The sequence below is a fragment of the Sorghum bicolor genome, chromosome 1, assembly GCF_000003195.3.
Source record: "Sorghum bicolor cultivar BTx623 chromosome 1, Sorghum_bicolor_NCBIv3, whole genome shotgun sequence".
Classification (NCBI taxonomy): Eukaryota; Viridiplantae; Streptophyta; class Magnoliopsida; order Poales; family Poaceae; genus Sorghum; species Sorghum bicolor.
Genome location: NC_012870.2, coordinates 18,698,192 through 18,718,761, shown reverse-complemented (window position 1 = coordinate 18,718,761; position 20,570 = coordinate 18,698,192). Strand labels below are relative to the sequence as shown.

Genomic DNA, 20,570 nt, shown 5'->3' with positions numbered 1-20,570 from the left:
GTGCGGAGAGCGGACGAAAGGTGGTCCTTTACACGGGGCGAGTTGGTTGGGGAGCTGACGGTTTTTTTCGTAGGAAGCTCGACGTCCGGACGCGCTGCTGGCGCCGGACGTCCGGGCGCTAGCAGTACCGTAGTTTAATTTGTATGGACTTAAAAATATAAGAATAAAGATAACTTAATATGTTGTATAGAAAATATGTAAACATATATTGACACATGAATCATAGAAAAAAAAAGTGAGCTTAGTTCTTCATAAAGAGCTAGCTTACCATTCTGTTCTTCCTATTGAATAAAATATTCTATGATCTAGCTCTTAAGAAACTATTTGAAGTTGTCCTTAGTGTGTGGTTTTGCCATTATCGGATTTGGTACAATACACCATGACTTGGTGAAATGTGTATCCATAGTTTCTTTTACGATTCAATAGACAAACATGTTTCATTCAGCTTTGAGATTTGAGCGAGTTGAACAGGTTTTTGTTTGAGAAGATTCCTTATTTAGCATCACAAAATGACGCAATTCGTTATTTAGCACCAAAATATAAAAGTTCCCTAAAGTATTAATATTCATGACGTGTAATAAGCATTGTATATATATAGATATGCAATGTATTTTAATAAAAACTTGTTTGAAAAAAAATAAGTGGTATTAGAATGTACTATAAAATTCCTTGAAAACATAAGGTGGGACGGACGAAGCATACGTAACACTGTTAATTTGAATTCAATGTAATGGTTCTTTTGTTTATAATCTATTAAAATGACAGGAACAATGGAAACAAAAAAAAAAGAACAGGAAACAGCTTTCTTTTTTTTTTGAGTGGAAGGAAACAACTAATAAAAAAGAGTGGTTGGTCTTCCAAAGGCCCAAATAGAAATGGGCCTGCGATGCATTGGCCCAGCAGTACCGTTAGCTCTCGATGACTCGATGTGGTACACGGTACACACCCCGGCAGGCAGTCGCAGTCCGATCCGGACTTGCGTGGAATGGGCCTTGGATATCCAGGCCGATGCGGGGAGGAAGTTCTCGCAGCCCGCGACGTGAAACTCGCTCGTGAGTCGGCGCGGCATGGGCGCGACGACGGCGGCTGTCTTCTCTGGCGCATGCAGTACGGTCCGTTCTTCTGATGCACAGACACAGATGATGACAAATTGCTCTCCATGATGATCCAGCCCATGAACGCTGGCAAAGGTTAAACAAGTATAAATCCACGAGGTGTGGTAGGCGAGACAGAGACACAGAGAGAGAGATGTTGTCGAATTGATCCGTGAACGAATCTGTCATAACCGCTCTCACTGTCCTTTTCGACAGACGGTATGCGTCGATCACTGGGCGGCCTGACATGGTAATACTATACTAGAGCCTTGTTTGCAAAAATTTTGGTTTTTTTTTTGCTACTGTAGCACTTTCGTTTTTATTTGACAAACATTGTCCAATCACAGATTAACTAGGCTTAAAAGATTCATCTCATAAATTACAGATAAACTGTGCAATTAGTTTTTATTTTCGTCTATATTTAATGTTTCATGCATGCGACCAAAGATTCGATGTGATGGGGAATCTTGAAAATTTTTGCGAACAGGCCTTGTTTAGTTCACCCCAAAAAGCAAAAAGTTTTCAAGATTCTCCGTCACATCGAATCTTGTGGCACATGCATGAAACATTAAATATAGACGAAAGCAAAAACTAATTACACAGTTGAGTTGGAAATCGTGAGACGAATGTTTTGATCCTAGTTAGTCCATAATTGGATAATATTTATCACAAACAAACGAAAGTGCTACAGTATTGAAATCCGAAATCTTTTCGGAACTAAACAAGGTCTAAACAAGACCTAGGTTTTGGAACAAGCTATAGGACAAATCGAAGATCCGGTAATCTCGTGTATACGTACTCCATCCATATACTATATCATTGCGTCCTTTGATAATCGATGCCAATAATCATGACAAGTCAGTGCGATCACTGGCCAGCCATATATATAGTGCCTTGCATGCTACTCCAGCGTACTCCGTCCGTCCATATACGGAGTACCGTTGAAAAAAGCGGACACGCATTGCGTATTATTGAGTAGGAGTATACTACGATTTCATAGATCAATAGCAATGTGATTAATTAGCCCGAGTCGGCATGTGGCAATGGCCGGCGGTTGGTGATACGTACTGGTACGGCACGTACAGTACAGTACAGTGCGTCGCGTTGTCGTGTCTGTCGGTACGTGCCGTCGTCGCCTGTCCCGTTCCATGTGGCTGTGCGCACACAGCAGGGAGCAGCTGTACGTCGCTCACCGAGGGTCACCACACAGCGCTGCCAACGTTTTGGATCCTTTGTTCGTTCCGATCCATTTGCATGCATGCGTGGTCCACATGCCATGCAGGCAGGGACAGCGGCGGAACGGAACGGGACCGCCTCTGGTTTCTCAGGGACCGTGTATCGTGACCCAACATCATGGCTAGGCAGGCACAGGCCACCTCTTGACTTTTCCTGCCAGGCTGACACGTCACGGCATCCGATGCCACGACGTCATCTCCAAGTACCCGTCCTCGTGACTCGTGAGAGTACTAGCTAGCTAGGCGTTCTTGTGGCAAACGATTGGCCGTGTGTGTGCGCACTATTATTCAGTGGGTGAGCGGTCACGCTAATACGCCCGCGGCCTTGTTTAGTTCCCAGAAAATTTTGCAAAATTTTTCACATTTCCCGTCACATCGAATCTTTAGACGCATGCATGGAGTATTAAATATAGACGAAAATAAAAACAGATTGCACAGTTTGGTCGGAATTGACGAAACGAATCTTTTGAGCCTAGTTAGTGTATGATTGGACAATATTTGTCAAATACAAACGAAAGTACTACAGTGTCGATTTTGCAAAATTTTTCGCAACTAAACAAGGCCATGTATACGACAAACAGATTATTGATCTGCTTCATGAGAGAGAAGTGCAAACAGGGTCTTGTTTAGTTCGCGAAGGAAAATATTTTACGACACTGTAGTACTTTCGTTTGTTTGTGGTAATTATTGTCTAACCATAGACTAATTAGGTTCAAAAGATTCATCTCGTCAATTTCGACCAAACTGTGCTATTAGTTTTTATTTTCGTCTATATTAAATACTCCATGCATACGTCTAAAGATTCGATGTGACGGGAAATCTTGAAAAATTTTAGGTTTTTAGGTGGAAGTATACAAGGCCCAGATAGATTAAAATCGAAACGTGCCATAATGTGCAACTGGTGACCATTCATCATCCAGAGGTAGACCTAGCTTGTTTTGTTGCAATCGCGATCCAATCCAATTGGGCCTTGTTTACTTCCCAAAAAATTTTGCAAAATTTTTCAGATTCCCCGTCACATCGAATCTTTAGACACATGCATGAAGTATTAAATATAAATAAAAATAAAAACTAATTACACAGTTTGGTCGAAATTGACGAAACAAATCTTTTAAGCCTAGTTAGTCTATGGTTGGATAATATTTGTCAAATACAAACGAAATAGATACAGTGTCAATTTTGCAAAATATTTTGGAACTAAACAAGGCCTTGATGGCTCTCGCAAAGATCTGTTGTTTCATAGGAGTACTCGTGATCGCGGTGCAGATCGTATGTGATTGGTCACCTGCAGCCGAGCCCTATGTTTTTATAAAATACAAATATTATAAAATGCTTTTACCTTTATTTTTAAGTTCAACTATATTTAAAAAAAATAAAATTAGAAAGTAGAATAAGTTTACTGTAAAACTAGATTTAACGATCTATCTATGAATAATTTCAGACAAGGACAGAATATTTAGGACCTGTTCAGATCCACCAACTAAACTTTAACCGGCTAAATTTAACTATTGAGTGTTCAAACGGCCAAACTAAAAAACAAACAAAAATTGTAGAGCTACTTCAGCTTAGCTAGCCCTAGCTAGAGTTTGGCTAAGTGACCTTAAAAAGAGTTTATTCGAGGCTATGGCCTTGTTTAGTTCACCCTGAAATCCAAAAAGTTTTTAAGATTCCCTATCACATCGAATCTTGCGGCACATGCATGAAGCATTAAATATAGACGAAAATAAAAATTAATCACACAGTTTGACTGTAAATCACGAGACGAATCTTTTGATCCTAGTTAGTCTATGATTAGACAATATTTACCACAAACAAACGAAAGTGCTACAGTTCCGAAAACTTTTCAGTTTTCGGAACTAAACAAGGCCTATGAGCTAGAGAATCTAAACACCCTAGTTAAATTGTAGCTAGCTAAAGTTTAGCTTTGATTATATATATATATATATATATATATATATATACTTTAGTTGGGTGAATCCAACGCTGGTTGAGATATGCGCTACCACCTCTTTGGTGCCGTAGAAATTAACAAGTGCCTGAAAATGAAAAATGAAAAACGTGTCACCAATGCAACCACGCGTGTACACGTTACACCCCGCGGCGGGAAGTCTCCGATCCGGCACCCGCGACGTACGCCAGGGCTGGACGCGCGTGAACCCGCCCAAACTCGTGGGATCGGCATTGGATCGGATGGGCACGACGGCGGGCGTTGTCGTCTGCTCCATGTGTGACTCTGTTGCATGCACGTACACGGGATCCTTCAGCTGAGAGCGAGGTCACAAATACTCTATGAGGAACCACCATGATCCAGCCGATGACGCTGGTAAAAGTTAAAACGAGTATCCGTATATATGTATATACAACTAGGAGGTGTGGGAGGCGAGACAGAGACGGAGAGATCCCATCCAATTGATCGATCCGTTTCATCTATTGTAACCCTTTTGTCACTGTCCTTTTCGACCGTATGCAAGCCACTGCGAAGATCAGGTAATCTCGTGTGCACATAATCGTGCGCAGTGCAGAGCGAGCTCATAAGTTTTATAATCATTAAATAGCGCCAAAGATAAGAGATTAACGTGGACTAAAGAGAGAGTCTCACACTATAATATTCAGTGTTGGTTTGCCATGCATGCTTACCCCAGCGTGCTAGGTTTTTACGGACTAAATAAAGTAAGGGGAGTTTTAGTCTATCATTTTGCATAATAGAACTAAATATCATATAAATTTTTTAACAAAAAGATGATTATTCTCCATTTTAGATTTTGGCTTGAAGAGGCTAAAAAACCCAAAAGAGCCACAGGAGACCCTTATAAGGGTAATAAATTTTGTATTTTAGATGAAATTAAACATAACCTTAAAAACTTTGTATTTCATCATTCTAAAGTACAGTAGTTGATATTTTGTATTTTATATTTTTTTAACTAAACACCCCTAAGTAATAATACAGTACAATATATGCTGAAGCGGACACGCATTGCGTAGAGTATTGTGTATCAACAACAGCGGCGCGGCAGTGATACTACTGTACGTGTGTGTTGGTACTACGTGCGTGCCATCGCCTCTTCTCTTGCCATGCCCGTTCCATTCCATGTGGCTGTACTTGTACTACATGCGCACACAGCGGGGAGCAGCTGTCGCCCACCGCCACCACTCACCACAGCCCACAGGTCCACAGCGCGCGGCGCCGCCAAGTGCCAACGTTTTGGGAGGCCGAGGCCGGCCGGGTACGTAGGAGAGGGGAGACCACCGCGTGAGCCGGGTCCGGCACTCCGTCAGTGGCCCCTCCTGCCATCACCTTAATTCCGTAGATCCATTTGCGTTGCTGAAAATCCAACTAATCAATTTTCGTGTTGGTTTAGCTAACAAGGAATTAAATACTCAACCAGCTCATTGTCTGTTAGCTGGAGATGACAGTTTGGCACTTTGGCAGTACCCAGCTATTGCCAGTGACAGTCGCTTTCTCTCGGTCCGTATCATGAAAGGTGCTTGGAAATGGAATACTAGAAACTAGATCATAGTATATATATATCACGGAGAAGTCGACAAAATCACCACTAATACTATACTGTGCTGTCAGAGATCTTCCCGTGTATACAAGTACTCCCTCTGTATAGGATTTAGATGTCACTTAGGACAGCAATACGGTCTCCAAAACACAATTTTAACCTTCTTTTATAAAAATATTTAAAAAATGATATATATATATGAAGGTATTTTTTTAAGATAAATCTATTCATATAATTTTCATATTTGCAAACTCAACAATTTAAAAGTTATTGATGATTTATATTCCAAATGTTTGATCTAAACCTTATCCAAAACGATATCTAAATCTTATATTAACTTGTGGAAAACTTCGACGTCGAACACAACACTTCTGTTAAATACTCGTACTGCTTTGTCAAAAATCATCCTTGTTGCCGTCTGTATGCATGCATGCATGCGTGGTCCAAAGCTTTGTTGGCAGTCATTCAAATTCAATAGTGTTTTTATCTCACAACAAATTAGTCAACAATATTACCGTTTACTGATTTATTATCAAAGAAAAATATTTCTGAATGATTAATAGATTTGACAGATACACTTAAACAAACGACATAACATTTTGTTGTCAACTGCATGATAGCGGAATTCAATATTTAGGCCTTGTTCAGTTGGCGAAATAAAAAAAATTCGACCACTGTAGCACTTTTGTTTGCTTATGGCAAATATTATTCAATTATGAAATAATTGGGCTCAAAAGTTTCATTTTACGATTTACAGGCAAACTGTATAATTAGTTTTTATTTTTAACTATTTTTAATGTTTTGTGTACGTGTCGAAAGATTCAACGTGATGGAGAATTTTAAAAAGTTTTTGATTTTTAGGGTAAACTAAACAAAACCTTACTTAAAAAATTGTTTGCTTGTACAGCGGGGGGTGGGGGGCAAGGCTCCCTTTGGCCATAAAGGAAGAGGAAGTAGACTGCCCCTGCTCACTGGGCCGGCGCATCAGTGTCTGTTTGGTAAAGTGGGCGTTGTCACGAGTTGTCGGGACACCGTATACACTAGTTTAAAACCAAAATATTTTCAAGATTCTCTGTCACATCGAATCTTGGTCTACATGCATAAAGCATTAAATATAGATGAAAATAAAATATAATTACACAGTTTGCTTGTAAATCACGAGATAAATCTTAAGCCTAGTTAGTTCATGATTGAATAATGTTTGTTAAATAAAAACAAAAATACTACAGTACCGAAATTCAAAATCTTTACGGAACTAAACAAGACCCTAGTACTCGTATGTGCCATGTCTCGTCAGGTTGCTCTTTTATAGGCCCTCGATGTGAAGGAGCCAGCAGCTGTTTGCTATACTCTCTTGCAGCCTTGCTCTCTAAATAATTGTCGCAGATGATATATGTTATAAATTTAACTTAATTTAATATATATATATATATATCTCTTTTGTATCTTCAAATAAATTTATTAAAAAACTAAATTTAAAGATTTTTTTAATAATACTAATTATATATCCTATGTATTAATACTTTTAATATATATTTAACCAAAGTTATATATCGGAAAACTTTGTTTAGATCTATTTTTTTTAGATTTTGACACTGTAATACTTTCGTTTTTATTTAATAAATATTATTTAATCATAGAGTAACTAGGATGAAAGATTCGTCTCACGATTTACAGGCAAATTGTACAATTAATTTTTGTTTTCATTTATATTTAATGTTTCATATATATGTGTCGTAAGATTTAATGTGACAGAAAATCTTATTTTTTTATTTTTAGGGTTAACTAAGCCAGGCCTTGAGGACAGGGGAGTACAGAACCACGCAGCAGAGTGCGGCGCCGCGCTGCCAACGCTTTGCGAGGCCAGGACGTACCAGTACCAGGACCCAGGAGCCAGCCGGGTGGCGAGGATGAGGACTGCCGGGTGGCGACGGTAGAGAGTTAACGATGCCTATTTCCCGTTGTTAAGCCAAATACACAAGTGTTTGGGCAGATGCATGCTCTTCACGAGTAGTGTAGCATCGAAATTAAAGGAGCTACCATATTATAAGGTAAAACAAGCAAGATCATCGGTGAAGACGTGAACTTAGAAAAAGACACAAGATCATCGGTGACTGTAATACGCTGAACTGGTATCATTCCTGTGCATGTACGGCCAGCAGTTTTGAAATCTTAAGAATAATCCCTCTAGAGTACCCTTTCCCCCCTATGGCTACTCTCTAGCTAGGAATGAATTGTTAACTAGAGATAGAAAGAAAGTAAAAGATAAGACTTGTCTCTTTTGTACAGAGAATGAATCAGTTCACCATCTCTTTTTTGAATGTGCAGTAGAATACACAACTTTAGCCTTGTTTGAATATAGTCGGATTCGCATCAATCCACATATGTTTGGATAGATTGGAGTGGATCTTGAACTGAATTTTACCCCAATCCACTCCAACACATGTAGATTTAGGTGAATCCGACAACATCCAAACATGACCTTAGTTTGTTGACTCCGTGTGCTTCCTGTGGGACGGAAGGTTGAGTGTTAGCTGTTTTTTTTTTTTTGGTTCTGGTACCTGTTTTCGTTTGGTACTTTCTAGACATGTGTATTCTACCTGAACGCTGTATTTGAACTTGTGTCTTCTTGCTTAATGCTAAGACTAGAGCATTGTCCTATATTAACTTAAAAATACGATGTAATAGGTCGCCAAAAACCTCTCACGACACTGGACTTGTGGAAATGAATTAAACTACAAATAGCCGTCGTGAGGAACACACACTCGAGTAATACTGTCAAGATCGCTGCGGCCCAACTGCCCAAGGAGTAGCCCGGAAGTGCATGAACACAAGGCAAGGGGGAAAATGGAGCATAGATAGATCAGTAATAATTAATAAAGTAAAAAAAAAACAGAGGCGTTGCGTTGGTGATGTAGCCCGTAGCAAAATAGCAGAGCCTGGTGAGAACTCTCTGATTTCTCGCGGATCCGACAAAGCTGTAGCTCCCCTTTGGTATGGTATGCCCATGGAATTTCCTCGCTTCCGATTCCGATCGAGACGCGCAGCGTATGCAGGCAGCCAGGCACGCATGGAAATTTATTCTCGTACCGGCCGGGTCCAACCAAAAACTCCCAGAGCGCAGTGGAATCCAACGTCCGTTCAGCGCCATGAATTCACGCACCGCCGTACCCGTACTACATGTATGTACCCGACGAGGTCACCTGAGGTGGAGCCGACTCACTCATCAGCCCGTATCGTATTCTATGCCATGCCAAGTTGCCCACCCGCGACGGCCTGGCGGACAGCGACGCCCGGGCGGCTGTAACCTGCATCCCTGTCCTGTCGCGCCCGTCCAAAACCACGATCAAACGCGCATGCGGATGCGGAACGGCTCGTCGCTCGGTCTGTGCCTGTGCGTGACCGTGGCGACCGGCCGATCCAGGTCCCGGGTGGGTAACCCTGCTCCAAGGCGTAATGGTTTTGTCGATCGCAGTCGCAGCTCGCTGTCTTTAATCTTTAATTAATTTGATGCTGATTGTACCATCGCGTGATGATGCACGCACGCGGGCCCCACACACACACACCAGTACGGCACGCAGCCAGCCATGCATACACACACAGGTCGCTATCATGCGGGCCTCACCGGACGGACAGAAAGAGTATGATCATGGCCTTGTTTAGTTCACCCAAAAAGCAAAAAGTTTTCAAAATTCCCCGTCTCATCGAATCTTGCGGCACATGCATGAACCATTAAATATAGACGAAAGCAAAAACTAATTACACAATTTAGCTGAAAATCGCGAGACAAATCTTTTGAACCTAGTTAGTCCATAATTGGATAATATTTGTCACAAACAAACGAAAATGCTAATCCGAAATCTTTTCGAAACTAAACAAGACCCATCTGTCTTTGACTGCTGCGCGCCTGCGCCGTGTCACAGAGAATGTACCCCTCGTTTCGAGTGGACGATGATGATGGTCAAGACCGACGACGGACGTGTGCACTGTGCATGCAATCGCGATCCATATGTGCAGTGCGACGAGTACATAGAGCACTAGTAATTACGTAACGAAGTACTACGTGTGGCCGTGATTTTTCCGTTCATCTCGGTCTCGATAGATCACACAAGTACACAAAAACCCACGCACACGATGACGTAGAGACAATTAAACTACTCCAAAATTATTGTTCTTCCACAAATCCAAATAAGGTTTGGTCGCCGTGATTTACGCGTGCTCGGGTCAACAAACAAAGCTAGTACTGCCTGGTGCGCTGCCTGCAATGATACGGCTCGCCACAACAACAAAGGAAAAGCTGGGGATTTGCCTACATATTAGAGCCAGCATGCATGATTACCATTACTAGTGGCCGGCTGGCTAGCTTGCACGCCAGTGACAGTGTATATAGAGCCGATCTGCGGAATCCAGTCCGCCGTAGAAGATCCGGGCATCCGGCCACCACGTCCCCTGGGGCCCACGCGTACAGCGAGAGAGACGATCCCGAGAAGCTACCACGTGGTGGGGACTGTCTCCACGTCTCGTCCTCGGCCTTCCACTTCCGGAAGCGGCCCCGGCTCTCCGTCTCGGCTTGGCTCGGCTCGGCTCCTCGGCTAAGCCCCGGCGTGCCTTTTCTGGTTCGGCGCACGAGACCGGCGACGGCGACGGATTTTACCAGCAACGTTTATCCGTTCCCGTTTCGCTTTTTTTGTGCCCCGTCCGTTTCACCACACCAGTCGCCAGCGCTCGTTCCACGAAGTCGCTTTTCTGGAGATCGCTGTCCCCGGCGGCTAATTTCACACCACACCCCTGCGATAAAAAGCGTAAACAAGGGCGGGCGTCGTCGAATTGTTCAGGTTCACGTGCTATTTATGTCTATTATTTACATTATTGTTATTATTATATTATCATAAATATATACTGCAAGGATTCATTGCGTGGGAGAGAAGAACGAAGAAGACAAGGGGACGACGGCATGGGCCTCATCATATGGAAAAACAATATGCAAACAAATCCTTGTGTGTGTGTATATATATATATATATATATATATATATATATATATATATATATATATATATATATATATACGGCAACGCTATTGTACACCGCAAGTCACAACTGAGTAGAAAAAATACTGAGCAGTACTGGAGAGTGTTCAGTATCAACTTGGCCAACACTCAGGACCACGAAATATTGAACAATACTAAAACACGAATACTGAGTGATACTGAATTTTTGCTCAGTATAACCTAGGGTGTAGAATAGCACTTATATATATATATATATATATATATATATATATATATATATATAAGTTAAATAGCTGCACAAATCCCTTTTTTACACTGTTTAATATTGAGTGATACTAAAAGAAACTTTGGGAGTTATTGCCATCGAACTGGGATCGATTGTTTAATATATATATGGCTTAGAGCCAGGTTAGAAGTATAAAGTGGTCTGTAATGGCGGTTTCTAAATAGATGAATAGTAGCAATTTAAAGCCTATTTGACAAAGTTTATAATAGTTTATGGGTAAAACTGTTTTTTTCTTAACTCACCAACAGCTTATTCCAACTCTTTCTCTTTTTCTTTTTCTTATCTATGTATGAACCTGTTGGTAAACTTGTTTTTACCAAACACTTTTCCAAACATATCTCAACTTCACATAAAAGTTACTCATGAAGCTATCTGTGCCAAACGGACTATTTTCAAACTATAACATTTACAATAATAACAAACCAATTAATCCTGGATCCTTGGTCTAACATTGAATGATTCAAGGATACAGCTCATTTTTTTTTCTACAAAAAATTGTTTAAACCTTAAAGTGTACGGCATTAATTGTTGTAGTGTTGTTCATATATATTTATTCATAATAATATTTCAGGAATTTGTATTTTTCTAGAGAAAAGATGGACGTACGACAAGCTACTGCACATCGTCGTCAACGTCAATGACAGAGAAACTGTGAGGTTACAATATCATTGAAGATGACTTTTAAAATCAGTGCATCCAAGGAGAGAAGTTAGCTAATGATGTGCACTTGTATATTCGTAAGCACATGTGTTAATTATATGTTTCAAGAAGAAAAAATATTGGGATCTACTTGCAGCTACTACTGTAATCTGGTTTCGGCAACACATTCTTTCACTTTCACACACTAATCAGCTCGTGCGTCACTGTTTTTGTCCATAATGAAGTTTTTAGGATTATTGATCCAAGTTTTCCGTATCTCTTGTCCCTATAATGATGTGAATGCGATCCTTATGTGAGTAGATTTCTTGTACGTTCTTGCATTCATTTTCTCATGGATGCGTGCCTTACGAGCTAGACAGCAATACGAAAACCACATGCCAATTCGATCTGCAATGGTGCATCCACGGTCAAGATTGAGCGGTGGCATAGCCAGCACGGGAATGGAAATTCTCCAGACGTGACCAAGTTGATCTCGGAGACAAAACATGGATCACGCGAGGAGATTTTTTTTTGGTTTTGTTTTGTTTTTTTTTTTGCGTACGAAACGCGTGATATATTGATATGCATTTTCTTTTCTTTTTTATGTGCGAGTGTGTGGCCGCGAATTGAAGCCACGGTAAAGCGTCGTCATTTTACCAATCCACACGCTTTTTTCTAAAAGGAATGACGGGGTTAAAAGTTGATAACGAAAGGTTAAGAGAAAGACGTTGGCCCACTGCCAGGCAGCTAAAGCAGCACATGTCCAAAATGTCTGCACTGTGGATGGATGCGCACATGGTGGTCAAACGGAAGTCCAAAAAGTTACCCCTACCACTACTTCGCTGCACTGCTGCCCGCCGAAGTGGACCAGCATGCCAGCCAAGAGTATCTCACATTTATTTCTATGTAAATAAATAACTCAATCAAAGTAAGAAAAGTAGACATTAATCATATTTATTTCATCCACAACAACAACACAGCCTTTTTTTCTTGGTACATGATCTTTTTATAAATCTACACGTAATATATATTTAACATAAAAAAATAAAATACTATAAATATAACTTATATAACTTAGAACAGTTAAATTCAAGATGATATATGAGTACCATCGAGAGAAATACAGAAACATCAACCTAATTTTATGTCTTTTTTTAGAACATATTTGATTGATGAATCCTAGTGTACAATAATATTTGTTTAATATGGTCGATACCATAATGAACATTTAATTTGCAAACTAAGCACTGTATATGGTATATAGTAGACCTAATATTTGTTTAATATATGCCAACTAAGCACTGTTTAGCTGCATCTTTTTACCTTTTCTTTTGAAAACTTACTCAAATAAAAAAATCTGAAGAAAATATATACGTTTAATATACATCATATATACTTTGATACGAAGTAAAGCTTGTCACATTATCGAAATTGAAGAATTTTTGCGCATGTGTCCTATAATTACCGATGCTTTTTTGAACGAAGAAGCGTCTCGTGAATCGTGTAGGTTATTAGGCTAGTCTCAGGCCTGTTTAGATCCAAATTTTTTATATCCCAAAACTTTTGGCTGTAAACTTTACATTCAAGTAGGTGTTTAGATGCTTCCCAAATTTTTTGGTCTGCAAGACACATGACACGGGTACCCAAGCAAGTTTACACAGTTTTAAGGCTCTAAGGTCCCAAATTCCAAATCTTTACAGCCAAGTTTACAAGCCCCTGTTTAGATCCATTCTTCCAAAAAGTGCTCATTTCTCCAAAAGTTTTGGCTGTTTGGCTGCATCTAAACAGGCCCTCAATGCATAGTTTCATAACACAGTTAGCAACACTATAAACTAGGTAACCGAGCCACATGAGTTTCATGGGGATGAAACTTCTCTCTCATCTGATAAAACTTCTTCATTTAATGACCCTGCTAAGTCAACAATTTTGCTTATGTGACACCCTATTTAATGTGCATGACAATCTCATAAAACATACATTCAGACTAGCCTTATTATACAAAGTTTTTTTTGCAGCGCTCCTCCTACTCTAGACTCTAGAGCAGAGGATCCGGAAACGTTTTGCTCCACTGGCAAACCTGCACAACAGCGGATCCCTTTCCACAGATCTCCAAATCCTAGTCAGCAACCAGCTCAGGTCAGCAGTCGGCTCGACTCAGCTGTCAGCTCAGCATAGCCGGCTTGAAAACAGCTTAGCCGTTCGACGCCACCACCGCGTAAAACCGCGGCGGGGTTTTTCACCAGCTCACCCCAAAACAACCCAGCTCTCACCTCTCCAGGGCCCACGAATTAGTGACCCCACATGTCATTGAGACACCACGACCCACACCGCGTCGCAACCCCCTCTCCCCAGCCCCCAAAGCGGCAAAGCCTATATAAGCGCCCTCCTCCCAGCGAGCCGCGGTTGAAACAAAAATCCCCTCCTCCCCCTCCTTCGTCTTCTTCCTCCCAAATCCCACCAAGAAACGCCTCCCGGTTCCTCGCCGCTCCCTCTCCCCCTCCCCCTCCCCCTCCCCCTTGAAATCTTTGAAGGAGGTTTCGATCTCGAAACCGCCCAGGGCTCGCCCCGCAAGTGCATGGCAGTGAGCTTCCTGGCCAATGAGGTGTCGGACCTGTGCATCGGCAAGCCGGCCGTGAGGTCGCTCCCGCTCTCCGCCGCCGCCGGCGACCTTGCCGCCGCGCTCCGGAGGGTGGCCCGCTCTGGCGCCGCAGCCTGCGTCGCGGTGACCGGACCAGCGCGCGCCGTCGTCGGCCGGGTCGGCCTCGCGGACGTGCTCTGCTTCCTCTGCACCGACCCCGAGGCGCTCGCGCGCCCCGCCGCCGTGTTCTCCAAGCCAGTCTCCGCCCTCCTGCCCAAGGACGGCGCCGGAGAGGTCCGCCGCGTCGATCCCCGCTCCAGGTAAAGGCTCAACCCCTTTCCCTCTTCCTCTCTTTTGGGTCTCCTGTGCAAACGACGCGTGGGATTCTTTCAAGATTGGACGTTTGCTAAGGCTCGTCACGAGGAAACACGATTTTTGGTCAAAAATCCCCATAAAAGCTGCGAAAAAAAATGATTCTATGAGGCAGCGTTATTAGTAGAATAAATTGGTTTGCTGGCTAGTGTCATTTTATATTTTGGGTCCAAGTCAAGACAGACGAGCGTTCATCCTCATCGTAGTTACTTGGAGAGTTTGATGTCTACTTTCCTGCTTGGAATATGCGACCCGATTCGAGCAATTGACTGTCAGTACTCGTGGTGGTGAAGAAAAAGCCGCATTCGGGTCAGATCGTCCGACTCAGCGGAGACAATCTTGTGGCGCTGCTCGGTGTGGGTGCCCGGAGATTGTGACATGCACCCATGCATGTCTCCTTGCGAGATGCTTGATAGGATAGGATCAGCTGCTTCTTTTGGGGGGCCTGCTTGTGGCTAGAAAACGGCGCCGCTTGATCGAGTCTCGGAATGAAAGGAGGATCTCGGCATGTGGTTCGAAAAATTGTGCGTCTTAATCGAATCTTTCTTGAAAATAGTGGTGATTCTTTTGGGATCCTGTCTCCGTGTCTCGCGTCTTGCCTATTTTTAATCACGGGATTCACGGCATAGATTCGGTTCGTTTTGAGCTGACCAGTGTGAGGTTTCTCTTCTTTCTGCAGTATCTTGGAGGCGCTTGATGCGGTTCTGAGCGGGGCGCAGGTGCTCGCCGTGCCACTCCGCGCTGGCGGGCGCAGGAAGCAGCTCGTTGGCGGCGGCGGCGGAGGCGGAGGCGGTGGCGCCGCCGCCGGCGACTTCTGCTGGCTCACGCAGGAGGACCTCGTGCGCTACTTCCTCAACTCCATCGGCCTCTTCTACCATGTGGCCGCGCGCTCCGTGTCCTCCCTGGGACTCGTGCGCACCGACTACCTCTCGGTGCGCCCCGGCGAGTCGGCCCTGTCCGCCGTGCCCCTCATCCGCCGCGCCGTCGCCACGGAGACGGCCGTCGCCGTGGTCACCGAGGACGGCCACCTCGTCGGCGAGATCTCCCCGGCCCTTCTCGCGGCCTGCGACGAGACGGCGGCCGCAGCCATCGCCACGCTCTCGGCGGCGGACCTCATGGCCTACGTCGACTACTTCGGGTCGCCGCCGGAGCACATCTTGCGCGCCGTCAAGGCCGGGCTGAAGGACAAGGGCCTCGATGCCATGCTCGCGCTGATCGAGGACGAGACGCTGTCGTCGTTCTCCTCCGCGTCCTCGTCCTCCGACGAGGAGGCGGCGGGCCGGGCGCAGCTGAGGCGCCCGTCGTCGGGGAGCTACGGGCGGCGGTCGGCTGAGGAGCCGGTGGTGTGCAGCCCCGCGAGCTCACTGGTGGCCGTCATGGTGCAGGCCCTCGCGCACCGGGTGAGCTACGTGTGGGTCCTCGACGAGGACAACGACTGCCGCCTCGCTGGCATCGTCACGTTCGCGGACGTGCTGAGGGTGTTCCGGGAGCAGCTGCTGTGAGATCTGAAGAGTGTTTGCTGTTTCCTCGCTCGCATTTTGTGGTGTAATGAAATATGTAGAAAGAGCATGAGCTGTTGTCATGGACCAAGTGCCTTGGTTTTCTGAAACATTTTGATTTCATCATGTTGAAGTATGTGTTTGCTTGCTTGGTTGACCTTGATGTGCTTTAATAATGGATCCGTCTAGCTCACCTGTGTGAGCCTTCACACGATTTTTGTTTGAACAGTTCTTCTTTCACCTCCCGCTGCTCACCGCCGCTGGACGCGATCACCACTCTGCCGCGGATGCTAGGGTTCCTTTCATCACGCTAATACTATCTTCTCTAGCTTCGGTGAGCTCGCTCATCGGGTAGAAAATATTCGAGCGAGGGAAGTTGCTAAATCACACGAGTGAGGTTTAGCTTTTACTTTAATAATAAGACAGCATTTTGATTGATGCTTGTGGTTATTGTGCTTAAAAGTGGATCTTGATGAGTGAAAAAATTAGTCATGAACATTCCATGGTTCAGTACTTGAGTGTTGTGTTCCTTCACATGGCGAACAGGCTCTGCCTTCTGAACGAGGTGCTCAATATGATCAGCCCCTTCGTTCTACACTACAAATAATGGCCGGATGGTTAGTGCATATAATTGTGTATGTGATGTGATCTGCTTTAGAAATTTGACAAAGCACAATTAATTTTTTTAAAGAAACTGAATTTAGAAACATCTCACATGCAAAGCTCATTCAAAAGAGCTACAAGGTACAATAGAAAAGCTCTGTCTCATATGACAGTACAACGAAGAACATGAGTGAATATAAGAGAAACTAAGGGAGCTCCTCGAATTATCCTTCCTAGACTGAGTGGATTGGCCTGGGTCCGCCAAGATAGAGCAGATTTGAGTTTGGCACCGCTAGTACAGTACAGCTGACTCTGTCGTCCGGTTTTGAAGCCCATAAGTAAGGCATTGTTTAGTTCACCCCGAAATCCAAAAAGTTTTCAAGATTCCCTGTCACATCGAATCTTGCGGCACATGCATGAAGCATTAAATATAGACGAAAATAAAAACTAATCACACAGTTTGACTGTAAATCGCGAGACAAATCTTTTGACCTTAGTTAGTCTATGATTGGATAATATTTACCACAAACAAACGAAAGTGCTACAGTTCCGAAAACTTTTCAGTTTTCGGAACTAAACAAGGCCTAAGCACAATCGCTGCACCGTGTTGAGCCTATTCTGCTGCGATTAGTATTGTGTTTCAGTAATGAATGCTAGCGTTTTTGTTTTGCTAATTTTTGGGCTGCACAAAGATTGTTTCTTATTTTTCCTTGCTCGAATACTGCTCCAGCTTTCTCTGTTGTGCTGCCATGTGACGTTATCCTTTATTTCTTAGGTATCATGCACTGCCACTAATTCATTGCATACTATTCAAGCAGTAGCGCTGATTTACCCAAATTTAGTTTCCTTTACTAATTTCTATGTAATGTGTATTTCAGTGATACAATATATAAATATGTGGTTTACAAAAAAAGAAAACCTGGATTTTCAACGTCGGCATTACTCTGCATTATACTGATAGGCATTGTTACCAATTTTGTGATTAAACGTTGCCATGGTTTCAGAGGTAAGCTGCCATCATTTTTGTTTTTTACTCCTAACATGATTAGCTTCTACATGATTGACCATGATCTACGGCCAGCATTTGGCTCTCTATTGAGCTCCCTCCTTAGCATCACTGCAATTTGTACACTACCCAAAATGGTTTTATAAGGTGATTCAGTTTGTTGCATGTTATGTTTCACATTTGTATCATCACATTCTTCTCTAGCTTGAGCTATCGGAATTGAGTCAACTCAGAGGTTACATTATGCCTGAATCATTCTATAATCTTGTACCTTAAAGGTCTGATTACTGCTCACTCTTTCAAATTTCAATGTGCTATAGGTTCTGTCCTCATTTAAATTCCTTTTCTATATAATTTATTATGTACACACTAGGTAGGAGTGGAGGCCATGGTGCATGGGAGGGATTTCAATCATACTGATTTCATTTAGGCCTCGTTCGGTAGCACCGTATTGATGCCAGACCAACATTCGATCCAGACCAGGATCCAATGAATCCGGGTCAGTCACTGGAACCACTTCTGGATTGAATCCACTCCTTTCCTCCAATCCACCTCTTCAAAAACTGCATTCGGTTTGACTCGGAATTAAACCAGGGATTGCATGGTCTGATCACCAGCTCAAAAGCGCATACATGTGCATGGTCACTCATTTTTTTCAAAAAAAGTGCACGGCACTCAGACCCAAAGTGCTAATACCATGTTTAAACATGAAAATGGTTCTTAGATCTAAAACATAAATTACAAAACCAAAGATAACAATAACCAAATCAAAACTCCGTTGAATACAAAAATCAAGAAAGAACACATTCTAGTCTTCCATTACAATTTCAGTGTTGAAATACTCATTCTTCATGATTGTATGAAGCAAAATAGCAGCTCCCAACAATAACTTTCAAGAACTATCAAAGTTATGTGCGCAGAAACCAAGCAAATCTTGAGAATCGTCACAGAATGGAAAACAATCTTGAAATGAGTGAGATTTTTTTTACCAAGCATCAACATGGAATGTAACCTCTCTAAAAAGAATCTGAAAGGGTACTACATGGTACAAAATGCATGATGAGTTTGATGACCAATAAACAAAGGCCCTATCATGCAGACATTTTCAGGTTTCATGTATTCAAAGATGAGAAGTTTCAGATCATGGCAAGTAAACAATGTGATTTAGCCACTAATTCATATCATAATGCCAATTACTGCAAAAGGAACAAAAATGACATTGAAGGCAAGGAGATGAAATGGAGACTAGCTTGCTTGCCTGTTGGTATGGATAATCAGGTGGGTACCAGTACCTGCAAAAGTTTGCAGAACATCTTCAGTGCCTTATAAAAGAAATATATAGTGACTGCACTGAGCATTAGGCCCATCGCTGCCTCTCACTCCCTGGGACATATATATCAGCTAGCATGGTTGTAAAGCCTAAAAATTATCTCAAGCATCCAATACGTTGGTACAGAGCTAACTTAGGTATAGAACAAAAGCACCCAATATGTCTTGGATTTCTAATGGACAGTTTAAAACTCTGAACATATGCCACATTACTGTACGAGAACAAGTGAGAACTATGATAGAGGTGCATAGATGCATAGAAATATTAAGAACACTGAATCTAAACTCAATCTAGATATATAAAATAAATGGCGTATGCTAGCTTGTACCCAGCTTGTCATTCTAAAGTTGGATACTTGGAGAAATTGCTCTGGTTGGGGTTGTGAATTTGAAAATGAAATAGCAGTTTCTCTGAATGACTAAAAACATTAGACTAAAAATTTAATATTACTACTCAATTTGCTCTTCCATTAATGCAGTCATATATTGTCTTATTATCCAAATAAGAAAAGCGTCTTATTATCCAAATAAGAAAAGCTCAAGAAACTGAATCCATTGTCCACTGAATTTTATAAACAGATACGTGACATCAGCCAGGCTAGCTTATATACTAGTAGTAATTCATACTTTACACAAATCCATGAGCATTAACAAGACTAAAGGCCCTAGGCACGTGGTGTTATTCCATAGGCTATCATGAGCAGCACAGCTCAAGTGTGCTTCTGCTTAGGATAAACTAAAAAGAAGTCTTATCAACTAGGCTCATTAGACTGTTGACAAAAGGTAAGCAGCTGCTAGACGGCGTGCCTCCTTGTTGTGGACATCAAGCGAGGAGTGACATATGTTCATAGTGTAAATCAGGAACGCACTCGTGCGACATGCCTGCTTGGCTGCCCCTGGACCGTCTCTCCCGTCCATGTGCGTGCTGGGGGAGGGGAGACGTGCGCCTGCGCTGCGCCGTGGATGCACTAGCCGCAGTTCCACCGACCACATCCACATGCCAGATCCCGTCGCCCGTCGACATCATGCTAGGAGACGAATCTGGGATAGAGCTGCGCCACCGCTATCCCGGCCTCGCCACAGACCCGCTCCTGGGCCAACTTCCGGTGTTTCTCAAGAACAAGAAACCTAGCGCCCTTTCAAAAAAAAGAACCCTAGCGCTGACGAGAACCGTAGCACCGAGAGAGACGAGAGCGAGGAAGACAAGGGCGATGCCTTACCGGTGAGAAGGTGGCGGAGAGCGAGGACCTTCTATGGGAAGCATTCGTCGTGTCGCCGTCGCGTTCCTCGGATGCGCCATGCCGTCGCTTGCTGCTCGCTTCTGCTCGTAGCTTTGTCAGCCCGCGTCGCCAGGATAGATTCCGGACCTAAGAGGTCCCGTCTCCGTTCCGGGCCAAAATGGGGGGAAAAGG

At 43.1% G+C, this 20,570-nt stretch overlaps 1 protein-coding gene across 1 annotated transcript; it reads left to right on the top strand.

Annotated features, from left to right (window-relative positions):
- LOC8065798 (CBS domain-containing protein CBSX5) lies at positions 14,181 to 16,429 on the top strand. The gene is made up of 2 exons (XM_002466953.2): positions 14,181 to 14,669; positions 15,401 to 16,429. The coding sequence occupies exons 1-2, from the start codon at positions 14,347 to 14,349 to the stop codon at positions 16,221 to 16,223; spliced, it is 1,146 nt and encodes a 381-aa protein (XP_002466998.2). The 5' UTR covers positions 14,181 to 14,346; the 3' UTR covers positions 16,224 to 16,429.

Bases quoted from the DNA above. Each gene is read 5' to 3' on its own strand.
- LOC8065798 (XM_002466953.2), top strand. From the start codon at position 14,347: ATGGCAGTGAGCTTCCTGGCCAATGAGGTGTCGGACCTGTGCATCGGC. The intron at 14,670-15,400 runs GTAAAGGCTCAA...TTCTTTCTGCAG, and splicing joins CGCGTCGATCCCCGCTCCAG to TATCTTGGAGGCGCTTGATG.